Source organism: Cheilinus undulatus, linkage group 17 (assembly GCF_018320785.1).
Source record: "Cheilinus undulatus linkage group 17, ASM1832078v1, whole genome shotgun sequence".
In the NCBI taxonomy this organism is placed as follows: domain Eukaryota; kingdom Metazoa; phylum Chordata; class Actinopteri; order Labriformes; family Labridae; genus Cheilinus; species Cheilinus undulatus.
Genome location: NC_054881.1, coordinates 6,192,541 through 6,217,836, shown reverse-complemented (window position 1 = coordinate 6,217,836; position 25,296 = coordinate 6,192,541). Strand labels below are relative to the sequence as shown.

Genomic DNA, 25,296 nt, shown 5'->3' with positions numbered 1-25,296 from the left:
AACCCTAGTTCCAAAAAAGTTGGGGCAGTGTGTAAAATGTGAATAAAAAACAAAATGCAGTTGAAATCTCATTGATTCATATTTTATTCACAAAAGAACATAATATAATATAGAATATGAATATGAATATTGCCCAGAGTGTAAAAGAAGTCATTTTGAGAATTCTGGGGATGGGAAATCAGTAATTTGGCACTTAGCACAAGCTAACAGAACAGCTGAATTATTATGAAAAGAATGACTAAAATAAAATCAAAACAGCTCTCACTTTAATTCAAGTGAAGAGCTGAGGGAACTACAGCATGCAATCTAATGAGCCAGAGAGCTGAAAAGGTAAAACGTCCTCAGTCATATAGGTTTGTGGGTTTGACAGCCAGCGGTGTTTGGGAAAAAGGAAATAGAAAAACACGCTATTGAGAGCCAGTGTAGCTCAGTGGGAGGAGCAGGTGCCCAGTAAGGATGTTCCTATGTGTCTTTTTCCCCATTTGGCTGAACGCTCATTTAAACTGCGTTTAACCGACTAGTCCAAAGAAATAAAAATCACAGGATCACGGTGTTAGCCACACTTTACAGAGTATATCAGGCTACATCACACCTGCTAACATTAGCAGCTAGCTCAGCTTTCGCTCCTCTTTGCAGATTAATATCGTCCTTTGATATGTGGCCTTTTGACTTCGGTTGAGTTCAACCCTCAGCAGTCTACATACCACTGTATTTCCATTTTTACTTAAAAATCTGGCATACTGCACTGTTCCTACTACACGCTAACTGCCAAGCTTCTCATATTTACATCAGGTGAAGTGCAGGAGGAACGCTTAGACAGGAAGGCAGCGACCACTAACTGAGGCTACAGCAGCCTCTAGTGGCGGGAGGTTTATCACAGTTTAAAAGAGCATTTATAGATCAGTATTTTAAGCCTGTCTTCATACAAATTTTAGGCAATTAGTCTAACTGACTCGTAAATCTTGCACCAGCTAATTTGATTAATGAATTTAACTGTTTAATTGCACACATCCCTAGTGCCCACAAGAAAAGGCTATAGTGCTCAGAAGACTGGCTGCAAGTTTTGCTGTTTGAAAGCAACAACTTACCCAGTATTGCATGTGCAGAACTTTTATTCTTCTGGTATGGTATCTAAAAATTGTTAGGTTTTTGCTAGTTTCATTCTGAATTTAAAAAGTTTGATGTGGTGGTGACCTTACTCGGCGTTATTAGTCTACTACTGCAGAAATCTGCCGTCATCCTTTGAATTTCACTGATTTGATTTTTCTGTGTCTGTTTTTTTTAAAGCTTCATATTAAATTTATGTGAACAGACACCAAAAAAAAGACAAAAAAGGACAGATATGTGGGATATAGGAGTTCTACCTTGTGCGTTTAAGCTCTGTACAGAATTGTCCTCTCTGTGTGAGAGCAGCAGGGAGGAAATGCCTCTGTGATGCCCAGGATTTCCTTTACATTAGCACAGGCACAGCTGGGCCAGACTTCAAAGTCTGGGAGGAAAGTGCAACAGGGAGCAATGAAAATGGCTCCTCATCAGGAGAGCTCATTTTCCACCACTTTAGTTGATATGTAATCACACCAGAGCTGGTGTTATGATTAGGCATGTACTGGAAACATTTACTGAAGCCCTGAATAGAAGTACATTTTTGAGTTGAGGTTATGAAAGAAGGGGAGGGGAGCTTCAGAACTGAACATGTTAGTGCTAAACGTCCAGGTCTACGCTCTCAGCATCATAAAAACAGGGCAGTGAAAATTATTATTCACCAGGGGAGGTAAATAACAGACTTTAACCCAACACAAATCAGTAATCCATTTTCTTACAAACACCTTTTGCTGATGCTGGTAAACATTAAATCTGGAGGTTTCTATGAAAACAAACCTGTAAAAGACAAACAGCAGGTAGATATTCAGGGTCATCACATTTCCCTTTCTCTTCTTTAATCCTGTGACATTTAAGCGATCAAACATCAGTGAGTGTTGATCCCACTTAAGACTTATCAGACTCTATTTTGAAAGGAGTTTTTATTTGGCGAAGGTATCAGGTTATGTCACACTATGCTGAGATCTGGTTTCTGTTATGAGCTGCACACCTGGCTGATGTTTGTTTTTCTGATTTGTGATGATCGATCATTCATCTTCCTTGTAAACACTGATGGTAATATTATCTGGACTTGGAAGGGGAAGGGAGACAAGAGAAGTAGTCTGCTTTCATTATTGCATACTATTATAAAGTTAAACTGATCTTATGTTGGGTGTTTATCACAGTAAATGGGACATCCATGCCATCCAGTAGAGTTGAGGACCAGTTCAACCAGCAAGCTTCAGACCTTCAGCTCTCCATGATCAACAGCAGCGAGGAGACGATCACTCAGGTAATACTTTATTATCATTTTAACCCTAGAATCATTTCTTTATTGTTTATATTGTGCTTTTTAATGAGCCATATGATCCTCACACCAGAATTTAGACATTCATACTGTTCACAGTGTTAACAGCAGCACTTATTACACTCAACATTAAAACGTCAGCGTTTCCTTCGGTGGTTTCCATCCACAGCAGAGCAGATTCCTGTGTTGTTTTAAAGCAGACACTCACGGTTATGGAAAGTTCAATGACCTTATTGTTAGTTTCCATTGTGTCTTCTCTCACCGTTCCTCCTCTTTGCTAATCCAGGTAAGAATGCTGTAAGGAGCCACTTTTCAACAGAGCTGCCAATCACGACACGATTTCTCTTCCTAGCATCTAACTAACTAAAACAGAACCCCTCAGAACAAGACCAAGTTAAAACCTAGTGCAGGAGCCATACTGAGAGGCCATAAGGTGTAATTCACAGATCTGTCTAGAAGGTGTCACCGTTGGGTACAGGTGGATCACTTTAAGGTTGGAGCCTTCATTGAGGTGTCAGGTGTTGCTAGACGGAGGAGCACATACAGTTTTTTGACCGCCACGCCAGGAAACAGAGTGATAACTGTGAATCTTTCAATGGGAATTTTTGGATTTATTGGAATCTTGCGTGTGAAGAGCATCGCAGGACCATTGTTGGATTACAAATAAGTCTTCCGTTCCGAGGATATTGGACTGTGCATGGTGAGCGCGTCAATCAGTGAAGTAGTCCGTCTATGTAGCCTTCAGTGGTTTTAAGATTTAGCCACTATACCTAGTATATGGCAGCTTTCTGGGAGGCCTGTTGATATGCCAGACTGAATCATGTGTTCTGGCAGAGTGATTAGTTTTTTGAGGTGTGTAATTGTGCTGTCCCTTATGTCTGTGGGTTGAGAATTGAAGGACCCTAAAAGTTTAAAACACAAATCCCTGTCGGCAGGAAACAGCTAACCTGACACACTGATCGACTCATATCCACTGCATGAATATATTTGACATTCATCCGGGAAAAATCCCATAGAAAGCGTTTGGGAAGGGCAAGACTTTTCAGAAAAAGGTGATTGGAGGAACATTCTGTCTTTAACATTCACGACAGGCCAATAAGAGCTATAAATTTCATTTCGTGCATGCGCTACTCTTGTGCAGGGTGCAGCTGCTTTATCTAGCTACCGAGGTTCATCTAAAATTGGTGCCAAGGCCGGGCAGGAGACTTGCAAAAACATCTTCTCTGCCAAGACAAGCTTTTGGTGTGGCTCTCTGCTCTGGTTTTAAAAAGGAATATGGTTCACTACTGATTAAACTGCTATTTTCCTTCAGCCACATTCAAGCTAACGACTACAGCAGCAGCAGCCCCTGGATACACCGGATAACCCCACCGCAATGATCACAAACCTATGCTGAAGCAGAGCGGGAATAGAGCTGTTTCTGTCACATGAAAGCTTTCAGTGTTGCTCTCAGCCCTTGTTTTAATGGACACATTGTTGAGTTCTGACAAAACCGCTGCTGTGGCTAAGTCTAAGCCAATCACTCCACTAGCAGCCATTGTATACAATGACTAACCCTTTCCCTGTAACTCCCACAACTCACGCTGAAGCCGGTCTGCAGAAGAGCAGAAACACCTTTTCTGTCATGGAAATAAATTAAATAAATTCAGTTCTGACAAAGTGCCACTGTGGCTAATTCTGAACTAATCACTTCACTAGCAGCCATTGTATTCAAGCATTCGCACAAGTAACCCTTTCCCCTGTCCCATTTTCGGTCAGCAGAAGAGCGAAAACATGTTGCCCAACATGAAATGTTTATAGTGTTGTTTTTATTCTGTATTTCATACAGAAACTTGGTCCAGTTCTAGTAAAACCGATGCAGTGCTAAAGCTTTATCCCCACCTGGAGGGAGCAGTCCACCGTTTTCTGGTAGAGAGCCATAGCTTCAGACTTGACCCTCATTCTAACTACTTTGCACTAAGCAACAAACCACTCCAATGCCTGCTGGAGGTTCCCCGCAAAAGAACCGCATCATCTGCAAAAAGCAGATATGAAATTCAACATATAATGCTGGTTGCAACCGAGACAATTAGCTTCTCTATATTGTACTGCAGTAAGAAGCCATTCTGGCCCGCCATTAGAATGACATAACATGAGACTGATGAATACTACAGTCATTCAGGGGATGAAGGTCTGAATGTTTTAATATCACCTCCAGATAGTTGGCCCTCCATCAGTCTTAATAGACAGTCTATTACAATTTTAGGTACCGTCTTATGAAGCCTTCCAACTAACCCACTTTCTACTGAGTGATCTGCCCTCCTCCTCCACTTTCAGTATCATCCGTATATTTTGGAGTAACATAATACCATTCCTTTCAATTCATTGCTCTTCTTCTTGTGTCTTGTGTTGTTATTTTCAGCCGGAAGATGTAGACATCAAATTCAGCATCGGTGGAGTGACGAGTGACAGCACGGGGACTGACGGTGTTTTATGGGACACTGTGGACTCAGAAGATCTACATCCTGCCACGGACACTCCTCCGCCACATTCAGAGGATTTCCAGCCTCCATATTTACCCGAGTCTCTCCTGCTCTCACCTGCTGACCAGGCGCTCGCCAGACTGAACCGTCCCCTTTTCTCTGAGCCGCTCAATCAGAGAGAAAATCTGACCATGGACTCCTGTGACCTCAGGTAATAAAGAGAAATTACAATGTTTTTTTTCATATCTTCCCCTGTCAGAAGAAAGCTTGTTTCTCTTGTGCCTTTGTGTTTATCTAGTCCTTTATTTCTCCTTTTCCAGTCTAGTTGCTCTGGAGCTGGACAGCGAGGAGGAAAGCCCTGAACCAAAGCCTCTGCTCCCACCAGTCTCGTCGCATGTCGATAATAGTGACGACAAAAGCGAAACCTGTCGACCCTCTCCTAATCTAGCATGCACTCGTACTCAGTCTGCCTCCTCAGCAAGTGAAACCCCCACAAAAGTAAGAAAACCACTTCAATTTCTCACACTTTTGTCAAATGCTTTCACTTCTTCTTATTTCATGGGAAATGTTGCATAAAGGCTTCCTTTTAAAGCTTTTTTTGTCCCCGCGTAGGATATGGGTGACCTGGGAATCCGGCTGCGTTCATATTCATACTCCTCACCCAAAATCGGTTTACGTCCTTCTCGCTTGAACCGGGAAAACCACGCTGCAGATATCAGCTCTGGTCAGTAAATTCGAACTATTTTCTTCCTTTTTCTGTTAAAATGTAGTCTAACATGTTACTAATGTTTCAACTTACTAACTATTTGTGTGTTGTGTCATTAAAAAGGAAGTTTGGCAAGCTTACTGCAAGCTCTTTTAGTTTGACCTCACTTTTAATGATGTGTGGACTCACTGATAGGATAAACTGCCGCCAGTCAGAAAAGTCTGGGTTAGCACCTTTACAGTTCACAATAAATATATGCTTTTCAAGAGATAGTTTGTTGCCTTGACAAGCAAAAAGCCCATTTTTGTTCTTGGAAAATTAAAGCCTCTGTCTTGTTTGTATGGAGACTGCAGGTAAGTTACGTAGCTTAGCTTTAAGACAGGGAGCCAACCTGGTAGGCTAATCTGATAGTTAATTTAAAAAAGATGTAGCAGGAAAGGGTTTGTTTTGTTTTTATTGGAGCGTCTCCTGGATGTGTCAGGGTCTTATATAGGCGTAAATGTAAGGCTAATGATTTCTGGTGGTAGTGTGAGCAGCGCTGTGTCCACTGTGCTCCGTAGATGCCGTTCTCCACAGCGTCAGCCACAGCCGATCTCTCCTTCAGGCCCTCTCTCTGTCTAAATCTCTGTCTCTGCTCCACCCGGGCAGTAAGTACTGGACGCCTGCAGCCGTCGCCCTGCAGGCCGAGCATGGCTCAAACACTGCTGTCAGTGTCTCTGCTTCTCTGTGCTTGTGTTAAGGGGAGATGGAGCTTCACAGAGGAATTGTTAGGCTGTGAAAACCTTCTTTTGTGGTGTGTCTGCATGTATGTGGATAGCTTTCCCAATCATCACAGGCTCACTGCAATCTGGACTTCCCAAAGAGTGCAAGATGAATCCATATTCTCTGTGATGTACGATGTATGACATGTCTCTGTGGGGTCTGTATTTGATAACCGTCTGTGCTGCAGCTTTTATTCGTACTGTTTTGTCTCTCTTCATTTGCATATCGTACTCAGATTCTTTCATGTGAACCTGTTCAGTGACAAAGGGCTGCTCAGGCATGCAAATGCAATCTGACAAGCTTCTCTATGCCAAAAACATGTAAAACAATTATATTCCTTGTAATCAGTTCAGAGTTAAGTGTAAGTTTACCAATTTTAATGCTAAGTATTGAATGTTTTAGGAGGGGCTTTGGCTGACTTTATTTTTGGTGTTAATCATTTAATTTTTTTGCTTATTTTTAATCTGATGCAGCATCTGAAAGTAGGGATGCACAATATTGGAATTTTGCTGTTACACAATAAGCACATATTTCCAAACTCATTTTACTTAAAACCATTATATGCACACCTTTTGTGCTGTAAAGAACACAATGTTTTTCCTGTGCAAAGAGAGGCTGAGTCAACTCGAGCTGAGAGGACATCAGTCTGGTAGTTTCACGTTTGAGGCTTCATTCTAAAATGTTTATTGATACTGATGGGCCTCCTTGAGTGTGTAGCACCCTAAGCAACCACCTAAACCTGATGCTACAGTGTGACATTTGCAGATATATAAAGCCTGTCTTTGAATTTTACTGCTGATATACAGTATAAATATAGGACAACATTTTCTGATTTTCTGGTGCCAACTTCTAACTTTATAAGCTAATATCCGCAAATGCTGATATCCTGCCAATAATATTTTGCATCCCAACTTTTTAGTCTTTAAAGTTTAATCCATCATTTAAGTTTTTAAAATCTTTTCTTCTTCTTTTTGTTCACAGAGCAAAGAACCCCGACTATGTCAGAGCAGTCTCATGAAAAAAGGTAAAAATATCATGAACTATCTAATGAGTAATGAGAGTAATATTTGGGTTACCAGATGCAATTTTGTTTTCCATGGATATTCTGGTTTGTTTGGAGTGGTTTGAAAGCTCAGAGTAAACTCTGGTGTGCAGTAAACTCTGCTCTGCTTAAAAACGGGAGTCTCTGTTTGCTTCCAAGCGGGTTGTGGTGCACTTTCTTTGTGGTGTGAAAGCCAACTTGTGAACCAAAGGCAGGAAGTGACATATTATTTGTGGATATATATGTTATTTAATACATTCAAATACATGTTATTGCCTAGCTCAGTGTCTCAGTAACCATGGCAACATGCCGTTGTCTCTCACTCTTATTTTGACTCGCCTTCAGTACTGATTTATTCATGTCATGTAAAGAATAACATGCTGGACAGCTTGCTGCTCATCATGTATTTTTATATGAATACCAGAGCAAACGCAGAAATCCAAAGACAGCATAAATTTGGTGCTGCTCCATTGTTTGGCCAAAAGATGAGCCATTTCATCTTCCTCTTCATGTTCTTTTCTTCTTCGTCACCATTTGGGACGACAGTGCCAAAAAACGTTAACCTTGCAAAGCAGATACAACACGCCCGTTTCCTTGTTTTTCACGGGGGAATCCATCTTGTTAAGCATCCATCTGAAACGTTTGGGCCCAATTAGAAAGTGACAGGACCAATCAGCGACGAGGGGCAGCACTTTCAGGCGCAGCAGAGTCGTGACGTTGACACGTTGGCAGCAGCTAGAGCTGGTGCAGTTATGGAGGAAGACATTAGCATGGATGCTGCTAAAGCGCCAGTTTTATTAGAACTTGACAACAGTTCTTCTTAAAAGAAGAACAAAGAACAGCAGTGAGTTGTTTTCTTTTCAAAAACGACGAAAGTCGAGTACTTACATGTCTGTAGTCGCCATGTTTCGCGTTGTTCCCTAGTAGCTGTGCACGCGCAGCTCAATAGCTGCTACGTCACGTGTTTTGTTGCTCTGATTGGCCCGTAGAGATGTGATAGACAGAATGTTCATCCAATCACACTCTGAGTTTTTTTCAAATCCTCTGCCTTTTCTCAGATGTTTCCTAATGAAGCTTTCCCAGATGGATGTGTGAAACAAATCCATCTGGCGTGTCAGGTTAAAAAAACGTACAAGTGCTTCACATTATCCAGATGGTTGGACTCGTTTGATCCAGTGTAATGTGAAAGCCTCCAATTAAAAATGACCTTTATTTTTCTCATCTTTGGGCCATGGGTTTATAATATAAAGGAGAGTATAACCTTGGTTTGACAAAACTTTTAATCTTCTTTCCAGTGCTAGCAAGAATGTATGGCTGCAGCCTGGAGACCTCTTGTCTCAAGACCTCTTGTTTCAAGATCTCTTGCCACAGCTATCAAGCTATTAATTGAGCTATTAAGCTGTCGACCAAAACTGATTTTATGCCTGGCTTAGGGATGTGTGATAGGACAATCTCAGATCTTGAAGAAATAGAATATATCGGGGATCTGCTGACGCTGTTCTATTGTAGAATCTGCTTTCTTACTTCAAGCTCTTTGCTCCCTCTCCCCCTCCCCTTCTGCTTCCCGATGCAGTGGTGACTCACACTGCAATCAAAGTGAAACTTAAGACTTAGTCCTTTCTAACTGTCTTATACGATGCAGTGTGCAACAAACATTTAGGGAAAACCCTGACTTGATGACACAGTATTTGAAAAATTATACAGAGAAAAAGGATGTTTTTTCTGGTTATTGACTTACATATTTGTGAAAAAATTGAGTTTGCCATAAAATGAATTGTGATATGATTTTTTTTCCATATCACCAACCCCTAGCCTGGCTATAAACACCTTTATTTCTGCTGTGAAAATGAACAGTTTAATATGGAATCTTATGGAGATTTGTAGAAGATAGCAGTTGTAAGTAGGGATAAAAGTCGTGGTATTCTTCCTTTATTGTTCTATTTTGATGTAAATGCAACAAATAACCAGGTTAGTGTTTTTAATACCAAATAACAGGGTGTCTTCTTATCCTTTGCATCTTCTCATCAGTGTTAAAAATGCCAACGTTTGTCTGTTTTGTTTTTGGGTGACTCTCTGCAGAGATGTTAATTTCCGTAGGCGAGTCCAGTCAGCCGATGATGACGAGGGCGGCATGGAGCTGACCGAGTCGCTCCAACATCTCACGCTGTCAGAGTTTCTCAAAGAGTATGTTTGAGGCGGTTAGAGTCCGTGTCCGGCATCTAAAACCGTCCACGTCAACTAAAACTAACCCTAATGAAAACCTACAGCACGTCTAACGCCTGACCACGACGCTATGCCTTCTCATGTCCTCGTTTGATGTCCTTTTTCCTAGTCTCCTTATTTCCTTTTCTTGTCTCTCCTTCTGACTAATTTCTGTTCTGATCCTCCATCTCTTTCTTTTTTCTTATTTTTTTTCTTTCTTTCCTTTGCTCCCATTTGTCTTTTCTCATCTTTTTATTCCCACCTTTTTCTGTAATTTTCCTTTTCTTTCTCCTCTCTTCCTCTTCTGACTCCTCCTTTCATTCCCCTCTTCCTCTTCTTACACCAGAATGATAATTAACCTTGTTTTAACAATGCACACCCAGTTTGTCATCCTTGTTCTGCATGGATCCATCCTTCTAACAAATCTGCTAATTTTTTTTTTCCTTCACAGCTCACAGTTGCAGAGAACAAAAGCACATTTTTGTCTAACAGATTGTCTCCCCCTAACATTTTAACCATCATAAGTGATAAAATGCAGAAACAAGGACTCTAACTGATGTGATTCTCATCATCCTGCAGGATTGAAGAGGAGGAGCTGGATAAATACAACATCCCGACAAAGGTGGAGTCGGAGAAATACAAAGTGATTCGCACCTTCAGTTTTCTCAAGAGCAGGATGTCCAGCACACGTAATAAAACCAAGGTAAACACAGACGGTCCACGCCTCTGCTGCTACACCCAGCAGACATTACATAAAGCATTGAGACAGGAATGAATGAGCTGATATTCAAAGAATAAAAGGATGTTTTTGTAAAGGTCACAATCTTAGATTAAGACTGAGGACTGGACTATGTGAGTCTGGGCTTCTGCTCTGTGGGAGAACAAACCAGGAAACATTTCTGGGAAAAGCACAAGGACAGAGCGTCAGACCAAACATAGTGTCCAGCTTCTTTCCTTTTAATGATTAATCCAGTTGTTGAGTCAGCACGCCGACTGGAAGCCCTCCCCGACCTGCATCTGTTGTTTACGCTGCGCTCCATTTCCTCGTCAGTGGACTTCCTGACGGTTTAGATGAAGGCGGGGATTCCTTCTAGACGCTTACATCCATGACTGTACTCTGCTTAGACATAATGCTAACCCTGGTTTATGTAGGCATGAGTTAACTCCTGTTTGGCTGTTTCTCTGTCTGCATGGCCTCCTTATTAACACCTATGTCTCTGACATGGTTTTCCAAGGGGAAGGGGAAGGACCGAGAGGCCAAGGACCGGCAGCTGAATGGACATCGCTTCAACACAGGAGCCTGTTTGGGCCCGACCGTGTGCGTGGTGTGTGACAAACCGGCGTCTGGAAAGGAACTGCTGCACTGCTCTGGTAAGGAGGAAGGGCCTTTAATCTGTGGGATGTAAAGATACCTCTAAAATCAACACAAATCTGGACATTTAAAATCAAGCTGACAAAATGAATATTACAATACTTTTAGTGGGAACTAGCTGTTCAAAAAAGTGGCCTTAGACTGGTGGATGACACAGAGAGCACAGTAAACAGGATGCAGCATGTAAAAGTGATGCAGTACTGGGCAGTTCAAGACTCCAAAGCATATCTATATCATACATAAGGAAGCAGATTTAAACATCACTCATGTAAATGAGAAAGAGCCTCAGAGATTATTCCAACAGCAGTGTTTTAAGGGTTTGAGCTAATGATTAACATGTTAGAGACAGCTGTAATGACCCAATTCCTCAAAAAGGTGAATTGAAACTTATGTTAGGAGACAAAAAATGAGGAAAATTAGGTGTCTTTTGTAAGCCCTCAGTGTCAGGCACACTCAGACTGACTACACACTGGATGATCTTGCACTGACCTTAGGATGGTTTCAATTGATTTAACATTTTAATCTTCCAAGGGTGAGCAAAGTATGCTCCATGGGCAAAATGCCACCTTGTTTTCTTTTTAACTCACCTGCAGAAAATTTAAAATGTAACAAAATATGACCTACATTAGGATATGAAGCTTGTGCTGGACTTCATTGCAAAGTTTCATTTCTATGCAGACGTCGCTGTCATTTATTGCTCCGTTCCTAAGCAGCGTCATCTCTCTGTCGCTGTGATATTGCACAGGACACTCTGCATGAGTTAAATGTGATCTTAGATAGTCACAAAAGAAAACTCATCATGTTTTCAAACTCAAAGAAGAGGAGCTGAACCTTCCTTCTATCACCACGCCTCAGGATGATGTGACCGAGTCAGCATCATCTTATAAATACCTTGGGTTTTTGATTGATAATTATTGCAAACTTGTATAGAAGTTAAAGCTACAACTGGTTTTAATTTAAGAAATTGGACTTGTTTTGTTTTGTGGTTCAAAGAAAACGATTGTTGCTGCCACTTCTATGCTCCTGATTAATTATGGTGATGTTTTATATATGCATGCATCTTCCCAATGCCTTAAATCTTTGGATGCTGTTTGCCATGGAGCAATGAGGTTTTTGACGAATCATAAGTCCGTAACTCATCTGTGTGATCGAGTTGGTTATCCTTCTTTGGCCACACGTAGCCTAAATCATTGGCATATCCTTATTTATAAGGCTTTACTAAATCAGGTTTCATCATACTTGAATGATTTTATTCATGTGAAAAGTTCTAGCCATGATGACTAGATGAGATCGAGGATGCAAGTGTCTGAAGTTAGTTTCCTCTGGAGGGGCGCTGGGCTCAGCCTTAGAGATTTCAGACATCCGGAGGGAGCTAGGAGTAGAGCCGCTGCTCCTTCGCATTGAAAGGAGCCATTTTAGGTGGTTCTGGCATCTGATAAGGATGCCTCCTGGTGGCCTCCCCATAGAGATTTTCCAAGCACGTCTGGCTGGGAGAGACCTCGGGGAATACCCAGAATGTGCTGGAGGGATTACACATCCTGTCTGGGCTGGGAACACCTCAGGATCCCCCAGCAGGAGTTGGAAAGTGTTGCTGGGGAAAGGGGCATCTGGGTGGATTTGTTTAGCCTGCTACGCGGATAAGTGAAAGAACATGGATGGATGGATGGAAAGCTCTAGCAGCTACAGTCTTCACTACCTGACTCAGTTGCAAGACTTAATTTTGCTATCTGTTCTCAAAGTACTGAAATGTGTTAAAGGAGTTACAGGAACTACAGTCTGGAATCTGTCTTGAGAAGCTGGTCTCTAAATCTTTTTACAGGTAGATTAAGGGCATCAGAGGAAGATGATTCAGGTTTTGGATGTTTTGACTGATGACTTTCTGCTTTGTGACTGAGGATTGGTTGATTTGTGATTGTAACTGCTCTATTTTTATGTCTTTGTTGTTTGTGCCGCTGCATGTCTTGGCCGAGATACTCTCGTGAATGAGATTCTTAATCTCAGTGAGGTTTTCCTGGTTGAATACATTTAAATAATGAAAAAAAAAAGTTCTTAGCTTTGACACTAGGTGGTGCTGCTGTGTTAGTTCTGTAAACAAACATTTTGACAAGAACAATTCATTTAAAAACTTTTTTATGACTAAATTGAGATGGTATAGAGAGTAAACTCACTTACGACCAAATAATAGTAATATCTGGATTTATAAAACAGTGCATTAAACCCATAGTAAAACTACACATGCACCAAGAACCCAAAATTGACATGCAACATAATGTGCAACATCTTCACTTAACATTAACTTTATAATTTCTGATAAGCCTGAAAGTTGTGCAGTAGAATTTAAGCTAGACTTTTCTGTCTCTGGCCAAAATGGCCGGTAGTCCTCCAGAATTCCAGCCATTTCAAACAAGTACCAGACATTCAGTACTGTGCAGAACTTTTAAGCATGTTTGGGCCAAAAATTGAGGCTGAAGTCTGCATATTTTCATGCCACTCAGCTATCTGCAGGTCTCTTTGCTTCAGCTTCTTCATTGCTTGCATTGCTGACAAACTCAATATCCTCCCATAGCACTGATTTCCCTGCAGAGTTTTCAGTCGCTCTAAGCTCTCCCAAGGATTAGCTTTGTTTGCCATCATCCACGTTGATCTTATAAATATGCACTGCCTAAGTTAGCCTTGTGCTGCCTGTCTAGATAACCCCACCACTAAACAGGAAGTAGGTCATAGTAAAATCAAAGGATTCTTGCAACATAAAATTTAGGTACACAATATTTAATATGTAGTTTTCCACTATTTACTCATTTGGTAATTTGCATATTTTCAGATAGACATTTTGCCCGTTAATATCGCTATATGCTGGAGTTTGCTTTCAGGTTTGCACATTTTACCGTCAGGTCTGTTTTTGATAGCTCACTGGCTTTTCATGGGAAGTGGTGCACCCAAAGAAAACAGAAGAACTGATATTTTGTCCTCATAAATTAGATTTTGTCCTCATAAATTCACTTGAATCTCTTTAAAGACTCTGCAGGAATTAGAAAATCATTCTTTAATCATGCTGTGATCTCCGTTTTGTGGCAGATTGTGAGTTGAGTGTATCTTTCCATCCCCGGTAATTCCTGGAAAGCCATGATTGATAAACACAGTCATATAACTGTTTTTCCAGGTTGCACTGCGTTCGTCCACAAAAGCTGTAAGGACTCTCTCCCCCCGTGTCTGAAGGTGAGTTTGTCTTTCAATATTGGAACAGAAAATGAAGTCTGAAGTGCTCATCTCTGCTGGAGCCCGTCCTCGTCTCTATTGTTTATTCGCTGAAACCAGCCTCTCTCGTTTGTATTACTTAGAAACTTCAGGATAAGTATGCTGTTTCCATGGTGAAGAACAAGACAGCATCTCTCCCACAGAGTGAGTTTTTAAACACAAGTGTCGGCAACTAATCTGTTGTTGGCTATCTTAACCGTCTTTGTTTCTTGTTTTAATTCTTTTTAATGTGATTGCTTGGAAATGATGATGTTTAATCGGTGCCTGTGCAGGGTGCGGTGGTGCTAGATATGCACATGACTCCTGCTTGCTTCTGGGAGCAGGCAGCAATGATGTGGTTGACATCATTCACTTTAATTTTTCTGTGGAAATCAGGATGAAGACGGGACGTAACCCAGGAACAGCTAACTCTTAGCACACAGCATGATGACCTGGAATGAAGCTTTTTTGTCATCAGATTTCTGAAAACAGTCTTAAAATCTCTTCTTCTTTGACCCCACAGAAGAGAAACACAGGATCTTGTATATATAACCCCAATTCCAAAAAAGTTGGGGGGCACTGTGTAAAAAGTAAATAACAGGATGTAATGGTTGTCAAGTCTCACAAATCTATATTTCAAATTGCAAAATGCTCCTCCAGCTGTTTTTCCGTTGTACCAGTTAGTTTTTACAGCCTTATTTTCCCCGTCCTTTTTTTAGATGTGTTGCTGCCATCAAATTCAAAGTGAGCTAATATTTTTTTTACAAAATGGTAAAATGTCTCAGTTTCAACATCTAATATGATGTTTTTGTTCTGTTGTGAATAAAATAATTGTTGATGAGATTTGGCAATCATTTCAATCTGTTTTAATTTACATTTTACACAATGCCCCCACTTTTTTAGAACTGGGGTTATCCTACATCTCGTCATTAGTACCATGTTGTCAGCAGTGCAGCTGTTGTTCATCCTGATGTTAGCAAAGCTACAAAGGAATCTTCATCACCTACAGCTTCAGTACTCTTCTCTTCCTCACAGATTTCACCGTTAGAGACAGCTCTCCACAGCCCGTGATCCCTGTTTCCACCTCTCAACCCGTCATGACGCCAAAGGAGAGGAAGGAAGCTGTCAGCCAGCCATGCACTCTCTCTGGGAGTTTCCCAAATAGTGACAGGTCCTAAAACTCTATGAACTACCCATTAAACTTCTGGCATATTTGTCTGACTTTGGGTTAACTGATGTGTGGTTTTGCTTAAACAGCCGGCTCAGTGAAAGTTCAGAGACAGAGTCTGAAACCTGGAAGGTCATCAGCCGGTCAGAAGAGCTCCTGCCGACCCCCGCATCCTCTACGGACTCGTCCATAGGAGAAGGTATGACATGAATAATGTGCGATGTTATCAGCTTTAACAGATTTAAATGAGCAATACTGAAAGAGAAGATTGGTTTCCATTTTTTGTATTGTCCTGAATGAAAGGTTACCGAGCTCACAGGGTTAACGTAGAAGCAGCATGCTAAAAAGTCCAATGGTAATAGAAACTGAAGAGGAAAAACTCAGGGAACAATGCCAGGGAGCTGCTGACTATGCATCAAAGTCCAGTAAGATATAAACCAGGAAATGGAAAAGGTAGGAAAACAAACTGCTGCATTGAAAGGAAGATTATGATTCTAAACAGACTTCAGAAGTGAATAAAAACAGACATGGTAACTTCTAGAAGACAAATTAAGGGTTTACAAAGGTGCATGACAATCTGTTAGGAGTTTATAGTGTTTGGAGTTAGGACAAAATATCTATCTGTCATCGCCCTGATTCATATTATACATTTATCAAATAACTGGTACCAAAAATATATAAAATCAGGCATTAAAGTTTCCCTGAAGAATTGTTCTATCTTTATAGTATCACTATTGTGTGTCGCATATGATGGATTGCCTGGACTTTCTTTTCTGGTCTCCTATTGTTTAGTTCTGTTTTGTATCTTTTCTTATCATGAGTTATAATTTCATATCTTTTTAACAATTTTTTTCAGCTGATTTTGTATTAGAGGGGATTTTTTCTATGGCTGTCAAATAAGAAAAATTTCCAATCAAAATTTATCTCTGAATTTTTGTAGATTATTGCTATTTATCTGCCTTTTTCTCATATTTTTTGTACGGTCTTAAAATCAAGATTATAGCATTAGTTCAGACAGGTCATTATGTCAAGCGCTGCTATATAATCGAGATCAGCTGATCACACTCAAGCCCTCATCAGCTGACGGTCAGCTGATTAACTCTAAGCCAGCTATTGGCTAATCACTTTCATGCCATATTTCAGCTGCTGTTGCCTTGCTACACTCTGCTGCTCCCTCTGCAAGCCACTTTTTGCATGCCTCCTCCACCCCAGCTCCTCCTTTATTCTACTTCTGATTAATCAATGTCATTCTGTTGTCACTGATGCCTGCTTTGCTCTAGGTTTTTGCTGTTTCTCTCCCTGCCTTCTTTTTGGCACTCGGAAGGCAGGAATGTTTGCTATTCCTTCTTGATGCTTTTCAATTAGGCTCATGGAAGGGCAGGGGGATCCCAGAACAGCCACACTGCCAAATATGAATAACAGCAATAGGTGCAAATTAATATCTCCTTATAAAGAAGTATATTTATAACTGCAAATCACTTGTGTCAAGGTTGGCTACGCTTTGCTGCTCCCTCTGCAAGCTGCTTCTTGCAACCCTCCTCCACCCAAGCTCCTCCTTTATTATGCTTCTGGCTTAATCAGTGTCATTCTGTTGTCACTGATGCCTGCTTTAGGGTTTTTTGCTGCTTCTCTCCCTGCCTCAGGCTTTCCTTGTAGGCACAGAGAAAGCAGGAGTGGGTGCTGTTCCTGCTTGATGCTTTCCACGTGGGCTCTTGGAAGGGCCGGGGGGATTTTAGAGCAGATACACCACCAAATATCAAATAAAAGCAATAAGTGCAAAATAATAACTGCTAATAAAGAAAAAATATTTAGAACTGCAAATCACATTTGTTGACAAAGTGGTCCTAATTGAACCAAGGGTAACTGACTTCCTGTTGGATACAAACCTGCATTTATTTTGAAATAAAATGAGGTAGATCACAGATTATGTAGAACTCTCATCTGATCAAAGCATTATTTATAAAAAAAAACAATTCTCCAACTTTAAAATTTCTCATACATACTTAAAAAAAAAAAGAGGCCAAAGTTTCAAACAGTATATTCAATATTCAAAACCTGCATTTAGATTTCCTGATGTCTCTTTGATATAGCTTAAAAGTCAAAGAATTTTTTGAGAGCTCTTTTTCCAGACTATTTTTTCATCTATGTATAAATTCAATAGAGAACAACACATTTAGGAAATTTAGAAAGTATAAAAGTTGATGATCAAATACTAATACTAGAAATTTTTAATGAGTCTGAAAGTTCCATTTATTCAGAAAATATTCTCAATTTCCGTAACTTTTAGTTCCCCTTGAAAAAAAACAACTACTCTGAAACTACTCAAATTTAAGTCGCATATTTGAGAATAACTTTTCTTAATTTTTTCAGCTCAGAGATGAATAAAGAGGTGAATCAGGATTATTGAAAGTTAAGAATCTTATTTCTGTGAATTTTGTTCCCTATTTTCTCTCTCCGTAGACTGTGTGGACACGTTTGTCCACAGCGACTTGTCGGGTGATGCTGTGGATTTTGAAGCGGAGTCATGGAGTCTGACAGTCGAGCACAAGTTCTGCAAGAAGCACGACAAACGAGCTGTCAAGAGGCAGGACGTTATCTACGGTGAGCAGATGTGAAAGGAACCCACAGGAATGTGTCTTTCTCTTTCGCAGTGTCTGTATTTCATCTATGAAATCACTGTCGTTACAGGTTACGACCATAAATTTCTCTGATTTAGTAACATACTCCGCTCTCTGTGGTGTTGTTATGCATGTTTCTTTCTGACACGAGTGCTAATTGTTTGCATGTGCAGAGCTGATGCAGACGGAGCTCCACCACCTACAGACGCTCCACATCATGGCCGAGGTTTTCCGCCGAGGTATGAAGGAGGAGGTGCAGCTGGACACGGAGGCAGTGGAGCGGGTCTTTCCCTGTCTGGATCAGCTGCTTCTCTTCCATCGCTCCTTCTTCTCCGCCATGAAGGAGCGGCGGCACAGCTCGGCAGAACCCCAGGGACACAGGAACTACCTCATCCAGAGAATAGGAGACGTCCTCCTCCAGCAGGTGATCCACAATGTCATGGTCGTTCTGGAAGAAAAGTTGTGACGCGTTTCGTCACTGATTGTGTTCGCTTCTGCAGTTTTCAGATGAGAACAGCGAGAAGATGAAGCAGGTGTACGGTGATTTCTGCAGCCGTCACAATGAGGCGGTCAGCTTCTTTAAAGAGCTGCAGCAGAATAATAAGAGGTTTCAAAACTTCATTAAGGTAAGTCAAGAGGAATTTCTACAATTTCTGTGCAAGTGCAAATGTTTTTAACATACCTGGCAGTTTAAATGTATGCTTATTTCATTAATTTAAGCAACAAGGTATGAATTCTCTGGTAAAACGGAGGGAGATCCCGGAATGCATCCTGCTGGTAACCCAAAGGATCACAAAGTACCCGGTGCTGCTGGAGAGGATTCTCCAGTACACTCAAGGTTAGTCATCTGCTGCCCTCTGCTGGCTAAACAGTGCACAATACAGAAGTTCAGCTGAGACATTTTCTCCTCTCTGATCCTTCAGAGGAAACCGAGGAACACACAGACATTTCCAAAGCGCTCACTCAGATCCGTGACGTGATCACAGCTGTGGACCTGAGCGTCAGCGAGTACGAGCGCCATCAGAGGTTACAGGAAGTGTGGAGCCGCATGGAGAACCGCAGCTCCACCAAGCTGAAGAACGGCCACACATTTCGTAAGCAGGACATGATGAGGCCAGGACAGACGCTCAAACACCAGGGCCTGCTGCTGTGGAAGACAGCCACGGGTCGACTCAAAGGTGACAACTCAGACTCCGTTTTTTTTTTTTGTCAAATATTCATTACTTCAATCCTGTTTTATTTCCCTATTTTGGAAAGTGGTACACTCCTTTTGCAGTTACCAGCTGTAACAAAAAGAACCAAAGCTTGAAGCAAAAATCCTAAACATTCATTAACACAACCTGCGCTGAGGAAAAGACAGGGGCAGCACTGGTGTATTCAGATATGCAAATAAGAAATACTTAACTTTACCAGTAAGCATCTCAGAAAAATGGAAGAGTTGCATTTAGTTCTCTTATTAATAAAAAAGCAAGAGGGAATGACTTCCTAAATGGCACTGTGAGCACAGATCAAATCATATTTCTGTGATAGACAGTAAGGTTTAAAATGTTAAAACTTTAACCCAATAGTCAACGTGTGGCTCTTTTTTAATGATTTGTGGCTCTTCTATGTCTTAATTTGGAATATTATTCCCCAAAAAAGCTTAAAAATTTGACCTGTTGCAGGTCACTTTTAATCAGTTTGTTTCCCACACTTATACAATATGCTTTAACTGTCAACCTTTATTTTTTGTCTGTATATTTCCATTGCCCTTATTTGCATTTTTTTGCCCCTTTTAATCCATTCTTACTGCTTTAAGCCCACTTTTGCTGCTTCTTTTTGCCACTTTCTGCCCATTTTTGCCACTATTATCCAGTTTTTGCCCCCCTTTCCCTGGTTTTTGACTCTTTTGTCATGCTTTTTGCTGTTTTTGCCACTTTTCACCCATTAAAGCTGCCTTTTGCCTTTAAATGTCACTTTTTTCCAAATTTTTCCCCAATTTTTCCTAGGCCTTGCTGCTTTTTGCCCATTCTCCCACCGTTTGCTGCCTTTTGCACATTTTAGTCACTTCTCAATCATTTTTTGTCATGTTTTTGCCACCTGTAACTATTCTTTGTCACTTTTCACCCAAATTTTCACTTTTTTGCCACCTTTTCTCCCAATTTTTGTCCCTTTTCACCCAGCTTTTGGCATTTTATGCCTGCTTGCCCTTTTCACCCTTTTTGCCTCTTTTTGACCATTTTTCCCCTTTTAACTTAATTTTATTGCTAATTTAAGCCATTTTTGACACTTTCACCGCTTTGATAGTGGCTCTTGCAAAGGTATTTTTCAACATTTTGGCTCTTTTGTTGAGCAGGGTTGAGTAACGCTGCTTTAACCCATTTAGACCTAAAGCTTCCTGAAACATGACCCTGTAAACGGAAATATTGTCTAAAAGCAGCCACTATAAAGCTTAGTGTTTTGAGGAACTCCAACATTTGCAAAAATCTCTCTTTCTTAGCCTCAATTGCAGATGGAGACAAGAAACCAAACCATTTGGAAGCTTAGACCCTTGGTTTTAACTGTCGATAACTGTCATTGCCCTTATGTTAGTTAGAATTTTCAAAACCATCAATCAAATCAAGATTAGCACCATCCTCCTTCTCAATCATGTACCTCATCCACTGAGCCCTCGCTAGCAGATCTACATTCACATGGGTTGTTCGTAATCTACGTCGCAGCCTCATGATATAGTCAATAATTTTTTTTTCTCTCATTAATCTTCGATCACCATCTGTAGTATTTTTTTACAAATGTATTAAAAATAAAAAACAGAAATATGACATTGACTTCAAGTATTCACACTCTTGGCAAAAATAGCTCAGGTTCCTCTTGATCGTTGCTGAGATTTAAACCTTGATTGGAGTCCACCTGTGGTAAATCAAACTGATTGGACATGATTTGGAAAAGCACACACCACTCTACTGAAGGCCTCACAGCTCACGATTATATCAGAGCAAGAAGGAAGCCATGAGGTCAAAGGAACTGCCTGCAGAGTTTAATGACAGGATTATTGAGGCACAGATCTGAGAAAGACTAAGTAAAAAAAAAATTGCTGTACTGAAGGTTCCCAAGAGCTCAGTGGCCTCCATAATTCTAAGATGGAAGAAGTTTGGCACACCCAGGACTCTTTTTTAAGACCTGGTCACCCAGCCACACTGAGGAATGGGGGGAGAAGGGCCCGCTTGGAGTGGAATTTCATTTGTTTTGCACAGAGGAGAGGCTTCCATCTAGCCACTCAGCCGTAAGGCCCAGATCGATGGAGGGCTGCAGTGATGGTTGTCCTTCTGGATCTTTGTCCCATCTCCACACAGGATTTCCGGAGCTCAGTCTGAGTGACCATCAGGCTCTGGTCACCTCTTTTACTGAGGCTTTTCTCCCTTGATTGCTGAGTTTGGCTTGGTGACTAGCTCTTGGAAGAGTCCTGGTTGGGCCAGAGTTCTTCCATTTGAGAATCATGGAGGCAGCTGGAGGCTAGCAATAGTCCTGTCTCTGAGCTCTGTTTCTTAAGTTTTGTTTGTTTTTTTTTTCTCCAAAGAAATACAAAATTCTGTTTTAGTTTGCGATGAAACTGTGTACGTTTTTCTAAGGACATTGTTTTTGGCACCAAAATTAGCCTATGGACCTGTGCAATTAAGACAGTGTCCAAGAATTTATCTTTAGTTTTGGTAATTAAAAAACAAGAAATTATTTTTTAGGTAAGTGTCTGAGGCTTCTGTCTTTACTGCTGCGGTATCAATGTTGATATTGTTTGTTTTTTACCTGTGTCAAGATGAAGTGAACTTTGGCATGTGCAGGATTGTGCTGTAATAAAAAAACAAGTATTCAACAAATATCCTGCGCCTTTAAGGGGTTCATAAGAGGTTTAAATTTTGTATTTCAACCACCTTTATTGACATATTTGTAACAATTAGCATGACTTGATCAGGCTGTGCTTTCTGCCCTCCTTGTCTGTAGATGTCCTGGCGCTGCTGCTCACAGATGCACTCATCTTCCTGCAAGAAAAGGACCAGAAGTTTACATTTGCTGCTGTGGTATGTACAAATAAATCATAAATCCATGAAAATTATCTAAACCTTTTCTCTTTAATCTTTGGTTGCTTTTACATGCTTTTTGTTTCTTATTTTGTATGTTTGAAGGATCAGAAACCCCCGGTTATAGCTCTGCAGAAGTTAATCGTGCGAGAAGTAGCTAATGAAGAAAGAGGGATGTTTTTGATCAGTGCATCAGCGGCCGGTCCGGAGATGTACGAAGTCCACACGTCGTCCAAAGAGGAGAGGAACACCTGGATGAGGCTCATCAGAGAGGCTGTAGAGAGGTGCAGATCAGTCTGTCTTTTATGTTAGTCTGTGTATATATAGTAGGACCAAATATTCAGACTTCACCTTTCTACATTCAAATAACCTTCAGTGTTTTCTGCTCAGCTGTCCAGAGGAAGAGGAGGAATACATGAGTGAGTCTGAAGAGGAGAGGCGAGCAGCTGAGGCACGAAATCAAAAGATCCACAAGTTTCAAGGTGTTAAGAAACATTCAGCAGAATTCAATTAGTTTCTTTTTGATAGCTTTTTCTGTTTTTGTGAGTTTAAAATTATAATCCATGACCCCTGTGACCTCATGTATCAGAGAGTCTGCTGAGTCTGGACCAGAAGATCTACTCCAGCCTGGAGGAGAAGCTGCAGCTCTACGCCGAGCTTTCCGCTCTGAATGGGAGGACGGAGGCCTCGCTGGTCGAGGCACGTCTGCTTGTACAGGCACAGTCAGAGGAGCCGCATCAGGCTGCCATGTTACTGGCTGCAGCTCTACAAGAGGGTGAAAGATTTTCATACCATTACTGAACATGTAGTGAACAAACAGATACATCTAATATGAACTCTTCTTTATATTATCCCCTTGTTTGGAAAATATTGCTTTAGTTCTCCCTGTCAAAAGGTGGGGGGTCTTAGTGGTGAACAGACAGATCGTTAAATTTTCAGTCTTAGGAAGATATTGGAATCTCTCAAAGAGTTTTTAACAATAAACAATATTTTTGAGTTGGAGTTGGAGTTGGGGTTTGTTTTGTGCTTACTGACTATTCCGCACACTTTGCTAACACTTTGTTTTCATTCCCAGCTGAGAACCTGAAAGCCACTCTGTCGTCAAGGACCTCTCTGTTGGACTCCGATGCAGGCTCTTTGTTCACACCTGTGCAGCCCTGCTCTGAATCTGAGACCCCACCTGAAAACCCTGAAACCTCTGACGAAACCTGCACAGAGCCTGTCCCACATCCATCCCCATCTTTCTTTGCAAAAACAGACACAAGCGGCCTCAACGTGAAGGTACCAAAGCAAAGTCTGCTATATAAAATCTAGCTTCCAGCCATTCTAGCATGAATCAGGATTTAGAGTAAAATAGGTGTTAAATATTGATGCAGCTATATGATGTGATGTTTTCCCATTACTGTAGATGTGATGGTGCAGGTACAGCGGTATTGCAGAGGTATTATGGGTCATTAAATCCTCTTACAGGCTGCATCGGAACGTCTCCGCTTTTCCATTTCTCCTCAGACGCGTGGTTCAAGATTGCCAACAGTTGTTTCAATAATTCAGCACCGTCTATTAGAATTACATTTCAGTCTTAATGCGATGAATCATTGATAAGCTCATAATAAAGGAAGAAGTCCATTTAGGTCCCATAGGGGCTGCAACATTAAAAATGGATATGGAGACTTATTCCAATTACAGAGCCCCGTTTGTGCTGACGTCTGCAGCTTTGTGTGACCTGTGAGGTAAATGACTTGGATTAAGGAGAATCATTTTATTGTTGACTCCTGCGTGATAATTTAACCCTGAAATACAGTCCTGCTGTAGGGCAGCATGCAACCTCAAGGGGGCAGCATTGTAGCATAAAAGCAATCTCAGATAATAAACCTAGAAGGATTTCTCCGCTGGAAATGAGAGTAAACATTTCACCTCCTTGTGAATGAGTGTGCTAAACAGCAAGTTTTTGACATTATCAGAAATTAAAACAAATCAGAAATGCATCTTTTGTTTGATTTTGTCCTTTTACAGGTTGCTCAGAGTGTCCAAAGCTTGATGCAGCTGCTCTACAGTCTTCAGGTGAGTGTGCCACTCAACATGACTATTAATCACAGACCTCCCTGCAAGTACATTCATAGAGCAGTATTCATACACGTACAATTCAACAGTGCTTCACAGAGGTAATCCGATTAAAACTGCATGAGTAAAACTCAAAAGTTACCCATCCTAAAGACATTTTATTGGCTGTTAATGTGCAACACTAAAAGTCATATTTAAGGCGAGTAGGGACATGTGACTTTTTAAAGCTGCTTGTTAAGTTACTTGAGTGATTCTAAAACTTTTTCTGTCAGCCCCCTCTTTGGCAGGTGAACAGTTTCAAGCACCCCCCTCCATCATACTCATCAATACATAATCATACAGTGCAGAACGTCCTAGAAAACACTGACACATCACATTGACACAAGTATTCAGACTCTTAACTCAGTACTTAGTCTGCAGCAATTACAGCCTCTAGTCTTTTTGAATTGTAATGATAGAACAAGATTTAATCCCAGCTAATCCTTTCATTCATAGCTCATCCTAGGTCATCAAAACAGTGTTTTTGTAACCCATGCTTCTTTAGCATGGAGAAATTAGGTCGCAACAGACAAAAAATCCCCGACCAGCTGTGATATTAAGTGTTTCAAGGTGGGAAATTTAGTCATTTTATTATGGAAAGTATAATGTTTGGGCAGAGAATCATAAGTGGGGAAGAGCGAGCCTACCAAAATGTGTGACTGGAGGACAACAAAGTCAAAAACATGATATTTGACTTTGGGGCTTCTTCAGTTATAAAACCAACTGGGGCCAGCATTTCACTGGTTGACAGAGGTTATGAATCTAACAAAGAAAAATATGTGACTGTTAAGTTGTCATCAGAGTGGCTCTGTGACTGTTGAATGGTTATCAGAATGAATCTGTGACTGTTGAGTGGTCATCAGAGTGACTCTGACTATTGAGTGGTCATCAGAGTCACTCTGTAAATGTTTTGTGGTCATCAGAGTCACTCTGTGACTGTTGACTGGTCATCAGAGTAACTCTGACCGTTGAGTGGTCATCAGAATGACTCTGTGACTGTTGAGTGGTCATCAGAGTCACTCTGACTGTTGATTGGTCATCAGAGTCACTCTGTGAATGTTTTGTGGTCATCAGAGTGGCTCTGATTGTTGAGTGGTCATCAGAGTGACACTGTGACTGTTGAGTGGTCATCAGAGTGACTCTGATTGTTGAGTGGTCATCAGAGTGACACTGTGACTGTTGAGTGGTCATC

General features: G+C 41.0%; 1 protein-coding gene across 4 annotated transcripts in view; it reads left to right on the top strand.

The window, feature by feature from the left end:
- Positions 1 to 25,296, top strand: part of arhgef28a (Rho guanine nucleotide exchange factor (GEF) 28a) — an 83,155-nt gene that overhangs the window by 35,492 nt on the left and 22,367 nt on the right. The window contains exons 10-33 of one of the 4 annotated variants that reach the window (XM_041810375.1): positions 2,265 to 2,371; positions 4,788 to 5,059; positions 5,169 to 5,346; positions 5,461 to 5,572; positions 6,115 to 6,201; positions 7,298 to 7,340; positions 9,438 to 9,542; positions 10,140 to 10,263; positions 10,796 to 10,931; positions 14,093 to 14,148; positions 14,271 to 14,331; positions 15,202 to 15,337; positions 15,424 to 15,533; positions 17,795 to 17,935; positions 18,126 to 18,376; positions 18,453 to 18,578; positions 18,673 to 18,790; positions 18,876 to 19,130; positions 21,928 to 22,004; positions 22,110 to 22,288; positions 22,395 to 22,486; positions 22,594 to 22,779; positions 23,080 to 23,285; positions 24,018 to 24,065. In XM_041810375.1, the coding sequence (XP_041666309.1) occupies positions 2,265 to 2,371; positions 4,788 to 5,059; positions 5,169 to 5,346; positions 5,461 to 5,572; positions 6,115 to 6,201; positions 7,298 to 7,340; positions 9,438 to 9,542; positions 10,140 to 10,263; positions 10,796 to 10,931; positions 14,093 to 14,148; positions 14,271 to 14,331; positions 15,202 to 15,337; positions 15,424 to 15,533; positions 17,795 to 17,935; positions 18,126 to 18,376; positions 18,453 to 18,578; positions 18,673 to 18,790; positions 18,876 to 19,130; positions 21,928 to 22,004; positions 22,110 to 22,288; positions 22,395 to 22,486; positions 22,594 to 22,779; positions 23,080 to 23,285; positions 24,018 to 24,065 (3,206 nt within the window). The remainder of the gene's footprint in view (positions 1 to 2,264; positions 2,372 to 4,787; positions 5,060 to 5,168; positions 5,347 to 5,460; positions 5,573 to 6,114; positions 6,202 to 7,297; positions 7,341 to 9,437; positions 9,543 to 10,139; positions 10,264 to 10,795; positions 10,932 to 14,092; positions 14,149 to 14,270; positions 14,332 to 15,201; positions 15,338 to 15,423; positions 15,534 to 17,794; positions 17,936 to 18,125; positions 18,377 to 18,452; positions 18,579 to 18,672; positions 18,791 to 18,875; positions 19,131 to 21,927; positions 22,005 to 22,109; positions 22,289 to 22,394; positions 22,487 to 22,593; positions 22,780 to 23,079; positions 23,286 to 24,017; positions 24,066 to 25,296) is intronic. The other 3 variants (XM_041810376.1, XM_041810377.1, XM_041810378.1) reach the window with 3 other exon arrangements.